At 36.8% G+C, this 15,791-nt stretch overlaps 1 protein-coding gene across 1 annotated transcript; it reads right to left on the bottom strand.

Moving 5' to 3' along the window:
- Positions 1–3,840: 3,840 nt before the first annotated feature.
- LOC117926338 (putative disease resistance RPP13-like protein 1) lies at positions 3,841–7,968 on the bottom strand. The gene has a single exon (XM_034845430.1). It carries the CDS (start codon positions 7,965–7,967, stop codon positions 4,041–4,043), a length of 3,927 nt encoding a protein of 1,308 aa, XP_034701321.1. The 5' UTR covers position 7,968; the 3' UTR covers positions 3,841–4,040.
- Between the last annotated feature and the right edge of the window lie 7,823 nt (positions 7,969–15,791).

The raw sequence follows: 15,791 nt of genomic DNA, 5'->3' as shown, positions 1-15,791 counted from the left end.
AGTTGGAAACATGACTTGCGAAAATTTCGTAAGTTGCGAAATTGTCCTTCAACTTGGTGCAGTTGTCTTCCAATGGCCATAACTTCTTCATTTCAGCTCTGATTTGCACACCGTTTAAAGCATTGGACTTTTGACTTCCCAAGCTTCAAAAAGATATATAGTATGTATAAAATGGACTCCAAGAAGTGCAGCTGCTCTCCTTGGTTCATGTTAGATTCCTCTCTCTGTTTTTCCTCCTTGCATTCTTGATTTGGCTTTGGCAAAGGGTTACGAAGCTCCAAAGCTTAGTTTATTCATGAATTTGAGCTTCAACTTGGTTTCCTATGAACTATACAAAGATCTCCCTCATTCTTGGATTGCTTTAGTGATCAAAAAGCTATCAAAAACACCAAAACTTAATACAATTTGATTCGAAATTATTACAAGGGTCCTTAACATGCCAATTGAGTTAAAAGGTAATAACTACTACTCAAAAGTGTTTAAAAGAGTTAATTACAAGCTATATTATAGCACTTTTTGAGTAGTAATCAGGAACCCCTTTTTTTTTTTTTTAATCAATCTACAACCCAGGGAGGAGGTGGAAGAGAGAATTTATTCTCCAAGAAAGGCCTTTCCTCATATTTAATAAATGATAGGCAAGGCATTATTGAAATCAACCTCTATGATACAAATGTTACATACAGTTGAGAGGGTTTCAACAATAATTTTTTATCTCACAACCTAGAATCTATCTGAAACCACCTTGTAATTTCCTCCCGATGCAAATCCTCTAGTTCAAGGGCCCTAGTATCCTCTCCCTTTAAAATAGAACTTTCTTTTTAAGCACAAAAATTGAAGTTACAGCCAAGCAAATCAGAGGTAAGGTTAGAATATGAACCTAAAACACCATGCACCCAAGACACCTTTGGGAGGCCTTCTAGTTCAGAAACCTGAATTCCCAACGCTTAGATATTGCAACTATCTCAACCTTTTTGTTTATCATAGGCCCTCCGGTGATGAAACCACTCATACCACTCTTAGGAGATAGGTACCAATCGTATGGAATGCAAGACCTCTTAGCATGGTAAATATACATGATGTCTTTAGTTATTATCTGCAAACCCTTTATATGATCTAACACTACCATCAACATGATCAATCAAATGGTATTCACACAAAATTGGTTTGGGGCCAAGCGTACATGTCTAGCAAGATCTCTAAATAATGGCAGAAGAGGCAGTCTTAACCCCGCTTCAAAATAACCCTTCGGTAAGTACAATTCACCCTCAGTGGGCTACCCTTTGCCAGATTGACATCTTTTTCTTTGCCAAATCATAGCCAAATTGACAAGGGGATGCTAAACTTTGCTTGAAACTCTTCCACATAGCTTGACGATTTCATCTTCTTCCCCTTTTCTTTTCGACATGACCAAAACAAACACAAATATAAGAACTTTAGCAACAATAAATATAGAACAAATGCTGAGCAAATAGAGTCTTACAAGACCGAAAATGTAGCAGTTAAGAAGAAAACAGTTGTTGGATGAAAGAGAGAACAACAATTAAAGTGCATTTTGAAAAAATGGTAGTTTTCATTGGGGGTTTAATCCATCAAATGATGTGGCAACATCTTAGCCGCTCGACGTGAGCACCTCTTTAACTGCCTTGAGTCACGAAGACCATCAGGTACCCCCAGCTGCCATAGAACGACAACAGAAAGCTCAGGCGCCCAAACCAGATATCAAACCACAAATCCCAAGAAGACTCGAAGCCCCAAGCTTATCTTCGAAAAATAAGCTCAAGGCTGAGGGGGTAACTGGTGATACCAAAAATTGGTACATGCTACCCGAGTACCCATTAAAAGATACAGCTCATTCCAACCCTAAATCAAGAAAAAAAAGGCATTCCCTATGTACCATCTACTAAGGGGTACCTTCCTAAATCCCCACCTAATCACCGAAATGGCTGCATTGACAAAATTGTGTTTGTTGATTTGGAATTTAGCTAAAATCCTACAAGCACCACCATGAATAACTCGGAAATTCAACACACTATTGTATAAAAGGCAAGCCAGCCTATTGTAACGATCACGATGAAATACAATTTTAATAAGAAAAATCACTTCCATCCACTGCAAAGACTTTAGACCTCTATTGGAATGAAGCTTTATGTGTCAATTTGCAAATCAGTACCACCTTCCTTTTATTGAAACCATCAGTATTCATTCATCAACTTCTTTCTTCAAATGGATATAAGAGCAATGTATTGAAATGATTCAACATAGCTTCCTAGTATTGAATTCCTTGCTTCCAGCATTCATTGTCAAATCATGCATCAAAAGTGGCTTTGTAATTTCAACAAGTCTCTCTTTCTTCTACAAATCTCTTCTATTTTCATCTCTTTCTTCATGAACTTCTTTGCCTTTCACTTTGGGATGAAAATCTATCTTAATTTCTAAGATTTCTACACAAATTCTCACTAATTTGCAACATCAATCACAAAGAGGGTTCTAATTCAATTTAAGGTTAAAGAAGGTAATTTGTATTTTTCTCTTGTAAATTGATCTTTTTAAGCTTAAGAGAATCCATGATTTGCATACTAATCATGGAAATTTCTAAGAATGGATGCAAGGGTAGGAAGCAAATGTAGAGCAACAATTATCATATTAATTCTTGAGCTTTCTCAAGATCGATTAGGTGTCAAAGTTTCTTTTTTGCTTTATTTTCTATATTTCTATTTTGCAATCTCAATCATCATTGCTATGATGTTGGTTTGGGAATCCTAATATTGTTATATGCAAATCCTCTCCAATGAATAGGACTTTACATGAAAATCAAGCCTAACCCAAACATATTAAGTTAAAAGTCGAATTGGGTTAGACTTCAAATTGATGCATGCATTTCAAGCTTGGGGCTTTAATGATGTATCTACTCTAACTATCCAATAAGAGGTTGCAAATAGTTGTGATCGTAATTCACCTAACTAAAAAGGAAAACCTTTATGGGGCTTTAAGTTTGATGAATATCGATCTTTATTTAATACTCTTTATTAATACCAAGTCATCTAAGACATTGAATTTTCACATGAGTGCACAAATTGCTTTAAACATTTAGGACATGATGCTTCCCAATTCAGTGGATTTTCATTAAAATAAAAAATAAAAAATTGCTCAATGCTCTTTTGATCACTAAGCGTCTGTTCAGATATATTTCCTATTTTTTATTATTAAAATTTGAAACTTTTATATAAAAAAAAAAAATTATCTTAAAAAATAAGTATAAATTTACTATATGTTTTTAAAAAATCACTTTCAAAAATTTTTAAAATTTTAGGTAGCAAAAACCATAATTTTTTCAATGTAAGTCATTAAGAGTTTTTATATCTTATATAAATGTTAATACTACTTTTTAATTTTAAAACCGAAAACAGGAAGTGTATTCACATTGAGCACTAAAGTAGCAGATTTGTTGAAATCTTTTGTGAAGAAAATAATATTATTTGGATTGGGTTTTGATATTCAAGTTATATAACTCACTTTTTCTGGTCACTTGAAAGTTATACAAACAAAAAATTCAGCTTAGATTACCTGAACATGTATGCCCTTTCACCCATGTAAAATACAGTAAAGTACCCATCAACAATTTTATTTTCATCACAAACATTAATTGAAAATCTATAATAAAATAAAAATACAAATTTCATAGCTTAATTGATTTTGATTTCCACTTACCATCCAATTAAATGTCAGAGTTGCCCTAACTTAAGAATAACGAGGATCAAGGACCAAAAAAGAAAAAAAAAACAAAAAAGGAAAATATGAAAATCTTTAAATCACCACAAGCATTTAGGGATTCTCCAAGTATTAAGAATCAATATGTAATTATAAGCTCTGAGATCCAATTCATTATACAAAGCTGTGGGCATCAAAGGTGGAAAGTGAGGCGAACTACCAAGCCCTCCTTCTGGTGGACCTGTCTTCAAGCAAGAAATGATGAATAATAGTGTATGCACTTGTGCTTGACACCACATTGCACCCAAGGAGAAAATTGAAAGGAACATTGATCAACCAATCAGCTGGTCATCTATCTTGACAAATGGGACCTGAGCAATCTTGGCCAGATTTATCAGAGGACATTCCTGGATGTTCAGAAAAGAAAGGGAGGGTGGCAGCGCCTCCACTTCTGGCAAGGAGCGGAGCTCGGGACAGTTAAAAAGCTTCAATTTTTTAAGAGAAGTGAGGTGTCGTAAACCCTTATCAATGGATTTAAGGTTGCCGAAATTGTAGATGCGCAGGGAAGTGAGAGTGGAGGGTAGCTGCAATTCCTCCAAAAATGACTCCACTCCCCAGTCTCCTTCACATCCTTCGCTGATACTGAAATGCTTAAGAGAGGCAAGTCTTTGCAAGCCCCATTCTGTTCTACAGGTCATTAGTTTGTTGCAACTCCAGATTGAAAGTTCGGATAGGCTTGAGGGTAAACCTCCTTCAGGGAATGATAAAAGCTGTGGACAATCAAATATTTCAAAGCTTTGAAGAGATGTAAGGAGAGTATGCATTTGATTGGGCAGGGACTTGAGCTTCTTGCAGTAGTAGACTCCAAACCATCTAAGGTTGGGAGTAGACAATCCTCCTCGAGGAAAAGATCTGAACTCAGGGCATTTGAGGATGTAGAATGCCTCAAGTGCTGTGAGACCCCCATGGTGAAGTCCCTCTAGAACTGAAAGGAACTCCAGATGCCTACATTTTTCAATATGAAGATGAATAAGCTTGGTGAAGAAGCCCAATGGAAAGCACCTGAGAGAATCACAGCTCCTCTCTATCTTCAGAGTTTCAAGAGATGAGTACTGTGGTTGTATCATCTCCTCAGGTAGGGGGAGCTCCAATTTTCTACAATTATGGATATATAGAACTTTCAGTGTAGTGAGTAGGCCCCCACAACCCATAGGAAAGGACACAAGAGATGGACAATTGGAGATGGTCAAATGTACAAGACATGTGTTTCTGCACATCATTCCCTCAAGCAAGGACTCGGGAGCACCTAGTCCTTCAATTTGGAGTTTGTGTAGCCTTGGTGGAAATACTTTGACATGTGAAAGACTGGAGATACACAATGTTTCAAGGTCAGAGAGGTGTTTCAATCCAACTGGGTCACCATCAGATGGGCATGTAAAGCTTGAATGTGTAGGCATATGCATGAAGGAGGATTGTAAGGTGAGTTCAGCATCATCACTTCTTTGGTCTATTACCATCTCATCACATTTACTTAACCACATATACCGTATAGCTGGAACCACTGGAAGTGAAGCCACAAGTTTCTCGCATTCAGTGATTTCTAACCTTGTTAAACAGGGAAGGTGGCTGGGTAAGCGCCCTATCAATTTAGGGCACCTCACTATATAAAGCTCCTGGAGACTAGGGAACTCTTTGCCATCACTTGCAGAAATAAACCATTCCTCCCACTCCATCATTTTCTCAAACACTAGAGTCTTCAAGGATCCAAATGGCTTACATGAGGAAGAACCATGTCCATAGAACTCAAGACCCACCTTCTTAACTGAATTGGCACCAACAATATAGAGCTTTTCAAGAGAGGGAAGCTGCCCAAGGGGAGGCAAAGACAAGCAATATTTACAATCAGAAAGGCATAGCGCCAGAAGATTTGAGAACGAAGGGTCCCCCAACCAATCTGGAAATCTTGTACCTCCGTAAAATTTGATGCTGAGTTCTTTCAGTTTTGAATGAGGCTTTAGATTCTCAAGTACAACCCTTTCATTTTGTGAATCATCGGTGTCATCACTCCATTCCAAAGCCAATGCATCGAGATGTTCTTTTCCCTCCAAATTCGCCTCATGGGCATCCATAGTAAGCACCACGTTTTGAAGACTTAAAATGGAAAGTTTCCGCCAAAGGTTTCGAAGAACCCCCAACTCTTTAATCCTGGCTCCACTATGTTTTCCAACAACAAAAGTAGACAGGGTCTGAAGACTCCCTAATCTACCTATTTGTGTTGGCATCTCTTTAACGTTTGTTTGACTAATATCAAGGTGGCGCAGGTTGATTAATTTCCCCATGTTTGCAGGCAACTCAGAAAGAGAACAACAATTTGACAACAACAATGTTTGTAAGTTGTACAGATTGCATGTTGAATCTGGTAAATTTCGAAGTCCGGTATATGACAGGTCCAAGTAGGCCAGTTTTCTCAAATTGCCAATTGAATCTGACAACTCTGTGATCTTATAATGAGACAGAGACAGTACTCGTAAGCATCTTAGCATTGGCACCAGATCAAATATTATCTGAGTACTTAAGTAGCAACGATCATTATGTGGTGGCAGGTTAAGTGGAAGAAAGGTCCTCAAACGCTTAGTTTCATAGAGGAGCCTAAACTTCCTAGAGGCATCATATTTTCCTCTAAAATATGACATGTGACGAGTCTTCTGGGAGATTTTTTGTTGGTTTTCATCCTCTAATGAGAAAGAAAATTCTCCGGACACAAATTTAGCTAAACCATTAATGAGTTCGTGCATTATAAAGCGTGATTCATTGCCACCCGACTGTTGAAACAATGACCTTGAAAGCAGATCAGTAAAGTACCCATTCCCTACCACTTCAATTCTTTCCTCTGCTTTTGGCTGCTGCACGAAACCTTCTGCAATCCATAATCGAACCAATGTCTCCTTGTCAAATTCATAATTCTTGTGGAAAAGGGAGCAATAGGCAAAACAGGGCTTTAGATGCGCAGGAAGATAATGATAGCTAAGTCTTAAAGCTGGAAGAATGCCATTGTTTGGAAAATCCCATATCTCACTATTCAAGACTTGATACCAGTCCTTGGTGTCTGTTTCAGATTTCAAGAGACCCCCAATTGTTTTTGCAGCTAAAGGCAAACCATTGCACTTTTCAACAATTTTCTCTCCAATTGCTTTAAGAGTCGGATGTGCACAGGCGTCTTCATTTGAAAATGCATGTTTTGCAAATAGCAGCCAAGAATCTTCATATGATAACAGCTCTAGATGGTGAGTATGAATTGGGTGCATGATTGATGAAACTTTCTTATTGCGCATTGTTGCAATGATTTTACTTCCACTTGCCCCAAATCTGAGAGCCCCTCGTAGCAAATCCCAGCTACAATAGTCCTCATTCCAAATATCATCCAAAACAAGTAGAAATTTCTTTCTCATCAGGATCTCTCTCAATTCAACTTGAAGTAAAGTTGGATCATCAAGCCCGCAAGTCTTACAAGTGAATGACTCGAGAATTGATTTGGTTATCTTGAAAACATCAAATTCTTGGGAAACCCAAACCCATGCTTTCAGATCAAAATATCCATCCACTTTTCTATTATTGTATAGAAGTTGAGCAAGGGTTGTCTTGCCAACCCCTCCCATGCCAATTATGGTAATTACATTTAAATCACGGTGGCTTGCATCATCAGACAGAAGCAGCTCTAGTATCTTCTCTTTATCATCTTCCCTACCATATATACCATCTTCATCTACTAAAGAAGTTGTATGCCGCCTTTGCTGAGTTTTGATCTCCCCACCGCTTTTCAGGCCGAGGACATCTTTTTGGTTTGCAAAAACTTGTAGTCTTTCAATGATTTCCTTCACCCTGGACTCTATCTTCTTGTTAAAAGGATTGAAAGAAGCTGAGATCAAATTCCATACCTGGTTTATAGGTATTTTAGATTCCGCTTCCATCTGGGATTTCAAAACTTCAGTGGCCATCTCATCCAGCAGGTCCTCCGCATCATATACAGCATCCTTAAGTTCATCGAGCCACTCTTTGACTGCTGGATTTGTAATTTGCTTCTCCTCCGCATCATTGATCACGGCATGGACTGTCAGCAAGACTATCTTCATCTTCATTAGGAGGGCATCATTGAGTTTCCGTCCCCGGAAAAAATCTAGGACCTCCCAAGAAGCCATCTTATCAAACAAAACTTGGAGGGAAGCTGACAGAACTGCTCCTCCCACAAGGGCCTCGGCCATATCTCATGTGGAAGAGGAATTGTAAGTGTTTACAGAGAAATTGAAGGCGAAAAGAAGATGCAAACCAAAGTACCAAAAGAGTAACTGACTAGTGGATGTGCGCTTGCTTTAATTGACTAGTGGATGTGCGCTTGCTTTAATTGACTAGTGGGTGCATCCTTCAAACTTTTTTGTTATTATTAGAATAATATAATATTGAAGATGAGGGGATATTTTGACTTTGTAATTCACGCTAATCCTGGCTTAAATTATTTAGATGGAAGCAACCCACCAATGGTTGGTGACCAGCATCAACAACATACAATGCTTCATTAATTGAAATCAAAACCATGTTGAAGAGGATGATGCACTCCTTTCCTATAGCTTGAGTACCTCCCAAGTCCCGACAAGCTTGGCAATTAGAGTAGATATGGACTGTTTTGATTAACCGAACACTGAGGTGCCATCTCATTGAGGTGCCTTCTAATTACAAAACTGATTTAATTGTTGGAGTTTAAGGGTATGGAAAAAAAGACTAGCCCAAAAGACACAAACAAAGAACATAATGAATAAAAAAGAAAAACTTATCGGCTGAGGCGTGACAAGCACTGTCCTTGAAATAGATCCACCCTCCTCGAAGACGAACTCGATGCACTAGGGTACTAGTGGTCTACCTCTAGGATTCAACTGTCAAATCTTGCCTTGGGTGCACTCTGTAAGCAAGATGTGTACAACTTGGGTTTTAAAAAAATTCCTCCAAATAGATGTATGAAAATACTCCCTGAAAAAACTTTCTGAAAAATTGGTATTCATATTCGTATTTAGAGAGTGAGGGGTGACCTATTGTTATAGGTCACTAACATAGTCCCAATGGGAATCTACTTGTAATTAGGAGATGATACAAAGTGGAAGGGGAATCTATTTATAAAAGGAATGAGACTCCACTAGCACAATCTCAATAGGACTCTTCCCAAAAATATAACACTAATAGAAAAAAATAAAAAATAATTCTCAATAGGACACTTCCCAAAAATATAAGACTAATAGAATAAAATAAAATAAAATAAAAATAAAAATTATTTACACTCTTCCTTCAATCCCCCATAGAGTGTAAACATAATTTATTTTATTTTTATTTTTATTTTATTTTTTGAGGAAAAAAGAATTCAATGCATCAGTACTAGTGTCCAAAGGCTATGAACCAGTCTTAGGACAAATAAGTATTGAATCAAAAAACATGGTGAAAATAAATTTCTATGAACCAGTGTTTCTTTATGTAACTCAAGGGACTTTTATCCACAACGGTTTTCTCAACTACACTATAAGCTGTACAAAACGGGTTGGCACAAATAGGTCATGCGCCCTGCCTGGATATTCATGAGAGCTCTAGAGAACCTACCTAAGTTCTCATAGGAAGCGGCCCCACCTCCACTCTCATATAGGTGAACCCATCAAGTATGTTATGCATTTAAACATACCATCCATAAGGAATATGGTATTCATTAAGAGTAAACACTCAACCTTAGTCAATGCAGAATACACTCTATCTACACCATAGGGATGAACTCTCATACAATTAGAGTTGATAGATTACCTCAAGTCAACAAGTGATTTGTTAGTACCCATATGAACCTACTTCATGGAATTTCCATTCTAATAGGTTGGGTTACCACCACTCTTGACTTCTGTAATAGGCATAAGCCCCATCCCCCTCGATGTTTCTTCCACTAGTTTCTTATTTAGTGGTTTGGTCAAAAGATCAGCCAAATTCAACTCTAACCTCACAAATTCTAGGGATATAACCCCTATTTCAAGTAGCTGCCACACAATATTGTGCCTTAGGAGTATATGCTTGTTCTTCCCATTAAATATTTTGGTCTTAGCCTCAGCAATTGTAGCTTGGCTATCACAACGCATAGACACAAACGAGGCTAGTCTCGTCTATAAAGGGATATCTGCTAAAAGGTTTCTAAGCCACTCATCCTCAGAACTTGCCTTTTCTAAGGCAATAAACTTAGTCTCCATAGTAGACTGAGTAATGCAAGTTTGCTTAGCAGACTTCCAAGAAACTACACTTCCACTAAGGATGAAAACATATCCACTAGTGGATTTCATCTCATTTGAATCCGAGATCCAATTTGCATCACTAAATCCTTCAAGGACACTTGGAAATCCACTAAAGCACAAACCATAGTTAATGGTGCCTTTCAAATACTTAAGAACTCTACGAACAACAATCCAATGGTCCTGATTAGGACTTTGGGTGTACCGACTCAATCTACCCACTGCATAAGCAATGTTGGGTCTAGTACAATTCATTAAGTACATTAGGCTCCCTATGATCTGAGCATACTCTATTTGGGCAACACTATGTTCTCTATTTTTCTTTAGCTGTGAGCTAGGATCATAAGGAGTTGACACTGATTTACAATCAAAGTGTTCAAACTTCCTTAGGATCTTTTCAACATAGTGCTCTTGAGAAAGTTTAAGCCCATTAGTTGTTCTAGTTATTTTAATTCCTAAAATCACCTCTACCTCTCCTAGGTCTTTCATATCAAACTTAGAACCTAGGAATTTCTTGGTCTCACACACAACCTCTAGGCTAGTTCCAAAGATCAACATGTCATCAACATAAAGGCAGATGACTACACATGTGTTATTCTCATACTTGTTGTAGATACACTTATCAGCATCATTAATGGAATATCCATTAGTTACTAACACATGATCAAACTTCTTGTGCCACTATTTGGGAGCTTGTTTTAACCCTTCCATAACTCATAAAGAGTTTTACCAGTTTTCTTGTAAGGTATTCTACTTTGAATATGACATGCGGATAGGATAGCTTCCCCCCCCCCCCCCCCCCCCCCCCCCCCCCCCCTCCTCCCCCCTCCCCCCTCCCCACAAGTTCAAGGGTACTCTTGAACTTACCAACATTGCATCAAAGGTTTTAGGTCAGTCAAAATGTGTCTCAAGTTCACTACATCAATTGTTGAGAAAACCCTTTCCTGTCATCTCTTAAAGAATGTCCCGTTGAAGGGATTAATTTTAGAGGTGTCAAGACGGGTGTGAACTAGGGAAGTTGTCATTTGGATTTATTTCAAGATTGTTGGAGTTTAAGGGTATGGAAACAAAAGACTAGCCCAAAAGACACAAACAAAGAACATAATGAATAAAAAGAAAAACTTATCGCCTGAGGCGTGACAAGCATTATCCTTGAAATATATCCACCCTCCTCGAAAACGAACTCGGTGCACTAGGGTACCAGTGGTCTACCTCCAGGATTCAACAGCCACATCTCACCTTGGGTGCACTCTATAAGCGAGATGTGTACAGCTTGGGTTTTGAAAAAATTCCTCCAAATAGATGTATGAAAATACTCCCTGAAAAAACTCTCTGAAAAATCGATATTCACATTCGTATTTAGAGAGTGAGGGGTGACCTATTGTTATAGGCCACTAACATAGTCCCAATAGGAATCTACTTGTAATTAAGAGATGACACAAAGTGGAAGGGGAATCTACTTATAAAAGGAATGAGACTCCACTAGCACAATCTCAATAGGACTCTTCCCAAAAATATAACACTAACAGAATAAAATAAAAAATAATTCTCAATAGGACACTTCCCAAAAATATAAGATTGATAGAATAAAATAAAATAAAATAAAAATAATTCCCAAAAATAAAAATATAAATTATTTACACTCTTCCTACATTAATTTTACATGTTTCCATAGCCAAGAATTATCATTTTTTTTTCCTCTTTTTGTGACCTTTCAAGCAACTAGCTTTAACAATTTCGTCAGTTGAACCTAAAGTATGATGAATAGTGCAGTACTATTGGAAAATGCATAGACTCATTAAACTATAAAAATATATATATATCTTTTATATACCTCTCGAAAAATTAGCCCCCATTTGTAATTAGCTGAAAAGATACTAATATAGTGTTTAATTTTGAGTAGTTTTTAATTGTAATGATGTGTTGGAGTTGTAACTCTAAACCAAACACAATTTGTCAACTCCAAACTTGGTTTATTCGTCTAAATTAAAGTCAAGGTTTTGTATTTGAAATTATTTTACTGTGGTGTATATATGTAATGTAAAAGCAAATCAATGAATATTGCAACCTTATTCACGTAATACTTCAGTCTAAGACTATGTGTCATCCTTTCCTGGTATCGAAGCTTAAAAAAACTTCATCTAGTTCTTCAATGCTTAATCCAAAACTTTTGACTCTGTCATCTCCTCTTGACCAACTCCTATCCTAAATCTTTTGAAAACAATCAACCTTTTATATCTATCATCAATGTAGCACAAATTCCTCTGAAAGTCACCACTAACAATTACACCTCATGGCACTTTCAATTTCACATGGTCCTCATTGGCTATTATCTCATGTGATTCATCGATAGAAAATGTCCATGTCCACCTAAAATATAAAAAAAATATAAAAAAAAAATGATGAAAAAGAGCTTATCAACTAAGAATACTCCTTATGGATTCTTCAAGATTAACTCATTCTCAATGCAATTGTCATCTTTCTCTCCCTCTCTTACATGATAAGCTCATTCATAGCCTCAGCAAAGACTTCTCAAGAAGCCTAGGCCACTCTCATAACCACATATGCTAAATTATCATAGGTTAGTAATTTGGAAAAAGCGTCCCAAAAATCTGCCTTTACTACCAAATAGTTGTCATGAGCGGTTAAGTGCCCCTTAAGTGATCAAGTGCCCAAAATTTTCCAAAGGCACTTGAAGCACTTCTAATGCACTATATATGACATTAATGCTAGATGCAGCTTACCATCACTGGATGCAGCTTACCATCACTATATGCACCAATCATCAGTCAAGGCACTCAAACACTAATCTCATCACTTAAGTGCTCCTACAAATTTCTAGAATCCAAGAGCTAGTTCCTGAGTTTTTCGACCAAAGTTCTCAACTTTCTGGCATGATACTATGCATGATCCTCTTATGGTTATAAGAATTCCTTCCTTACTCTCCATTGGTTATATAAAATGATAAAAAATGAATTTTTACAACAAAATCTTATACTCCATTAAATCGAAGTTTACAAATCATTCCAAAGAAAACTGAGATTTTTACATTGAATGTAAAAACCTATGCCCCTTATGGGGCTTACAACCAATCTAGAGAGTAACAACAACAACCCACGAAATAATAATCATGAGTATAATCAACATATTATAACAAGATCATAATATAGGAAGCATTCATTATCCCTAAGGTCATGGGATGAATAGAATATCATGTAAAACCAAATTAACACATCCTACAAAACCAAGTTAACGCATCCTAGAATGGTTCTAGAATGCTTACTAACACATGGCTTTGATACCAATTGATGGGAAAATCCCGAATCTTTCCGTTTCTCAAGCTCGAATCAAGTTAGGAACATGTTTGACAATCTTAAGCTTTTCTAAATCCTATGCAAGATGGAAAAAAAAAATCATTTTTAAACTTAAAAAAGATTTAGAAAGTGCTAACAAAAAATATACCTTAGATTTAGATGTTCTCAAATTGAATCCACGTGGTGAAGATAAAGAATAAAGTTGCAAAAGTCTTTTAAACTCATAGTCTTCCGCCTAATGACTTGAACCTTGATCAAGACACACTTCCAACGGGGATGGAAGAAAGGGTAGAGGTCATGGCTCTCTCTCTTTTTAATGTGGAAAACAACTCTCTAGAAAAAGTTACGGAAACCCTAACTCTTAAGGGAGTAATTATAAGGTTCCCCACTAGGATTAAGTGACTTGAGCTCACTCAGGGTTTGGATCACTTAATCTAGCCCAAAACGGATCCCAATTGATTGATTAACCCAATAAGGTCTACTAATTAATCAATTAGTCCAATCTAAAGACTTTGTTCACTCACCCCTATGCATCTTTATAAAATTGTCAAAATGCCCTCATACACAAAAGTGATCCTAGAAACAATCTGACCCTCATAACTCATGCTAACAAGATATATGAGCTCAATGTGAGAACCACTGAGACCCATAAGAGTACTAGCTCCCTCAAAATCCAATTATGGAGTTAATTCAACACCTTACTATAAGGAATCAGATGAACTATAGTATCATATGTAAATAACAACAAGACACCATGTGCTCAGGTTCGTGACCTACTATGTATTGCATTCAGTCTCCCCATGAACTAGTGTTTGTAGTCTAACAAGGTAAAAGTTATCAGTCTTTTAAAACTACCTCTATTATCCTTAAGTTACAAATCATCCTATTGTATGTACAACTGACATGCTTAACTCTTCAAAAGGTAATGTTAAGTTCCACTTCAGAAACTACTATGGTCATAGTGTTCATGAACGCACATCCTTAGGATCACCCAAAGGAACACACTGTCTTAATCCCATGAGATATCATGATGCCTCTATTATGAATACCTATTACTACTAACTCCCATCAATAGTGACTCAATCCATAGGGAATATATGATCCACGTACGACCTCACCTGTAGGTCAAAGCTACTACTAACTTTAGCATAAGCTCAATATTCTCTTAAGGTTGAGAGATAAGGATGGCAACGGGGCGGGTTTTTTCTGGTACCCGCCCCACCCCGCCCCTAATGGGATGGGGTTTAAGTTTAATAAATGGGTTTGGGATGGGTATGAGATTTTTTTTTTTTTTAAACCCAGGGCAGGTTCGAGTATTGCCCCATCCCGCCTCGCCCCGCCCCGATTATATATAAAAATAATTTTAAATTTAAATTTAATTTAAATTTTAAAATTAATTTAATTTAAAATTTTATTTTACTATTTTTAATATATAGATAATAATAAAAAAAAATTTAATAAAATAAGTTATAAAAAATATAATAATTTTATTATTTATAAAATATATTTATTTTAATGTAATTAAAAAATTTAAAAGTAATTTTTTTAAAAATAATAATAATAATAATAATAAAAAGTTGAACGGGGCGGGCGAGGCGGGTATGGGAAATTCCACCCTTCCCATACCCGCCCCACCCCATTTAATTTTTTAAACAGGACGTGGATGGGAATTGTTTTTAATAAACGGGGCAGGGTTAGGATGGGGACAACCCGTCCCAAACCCGCCCCGTTGCCATATTGAGAGATAACACAATAAAGCAGGTTGGTGAAGTCATGATCGCTTGATAGTCTTATGTTATAACTCATCATAGGTCTTGTTCAATATATAATCATACACACAAATGCACTCACCACGGGAAACTCATCCCAATAGCCAAGACCAGTCATCCCTCCAATTAAAAAGTAGTGCACTATAACCTCTAATGAGTTGCTTAGACCCACAAACCGATTGTGAGCAAGTCATCTATTGGAAAGGAACCTATGACTTAGTTCTTTCATGCAACTCCTAATGCACCCAAATCACATGCAATGCAAAAGATGCAAGCAAGAGTACTTATAAGTTGTAATGCATGGAAATAAGATAGATAAAAGTGAACTAGAACTTTATTAAATAAATAATGAAAATCCACATATTTATTACATCATGTCACGCTTTTAAGGGTTCTGTCCAACACTATGTAATAGACTACCTAGGCTTCAACGCGATATAAACACAACCTACCAAAACAAATTACCACCCCCTAATGATAGGTGACCAACATCAATAACATACGATTCTTTATTAACTAAAATCAAAATCATGTTGAAGAGGATGATGCACTCCATTCCTATAGCTAATGTCCTTCCCAAGTTCCAACAAGCTTGGTAATTAGAGTAGATATGGACTATTTAGACTAACCAACATTGAGGTGCCATGTCATGAAACTTAATACCTAATATTTAATTATTTGAAATAATTTGAACTTAA

The sequence above is a fragment of the Vitis riparia genome, chromosome 12 (assembly GCF_004353265.1).
Source record: "Vitis riparia cultivar Riparia Gloire de Montpellier isolate 1030 chromosome 12, EGFV_Vit.rip_1.0, whole genome shotgun sequence".
Classification (NCBI taxonomy): Eukaryota; Viridiplantae; Streptophyta; class Magnoliopsida; order Vitales; family Vitaceae; genus Vitis; species Vitis riparia.
The sequence above is the reverse complement of the archived record's forward strand: the minus strand, read 5'-3'. Positions and strand labels throughout refer to the sequence as shown.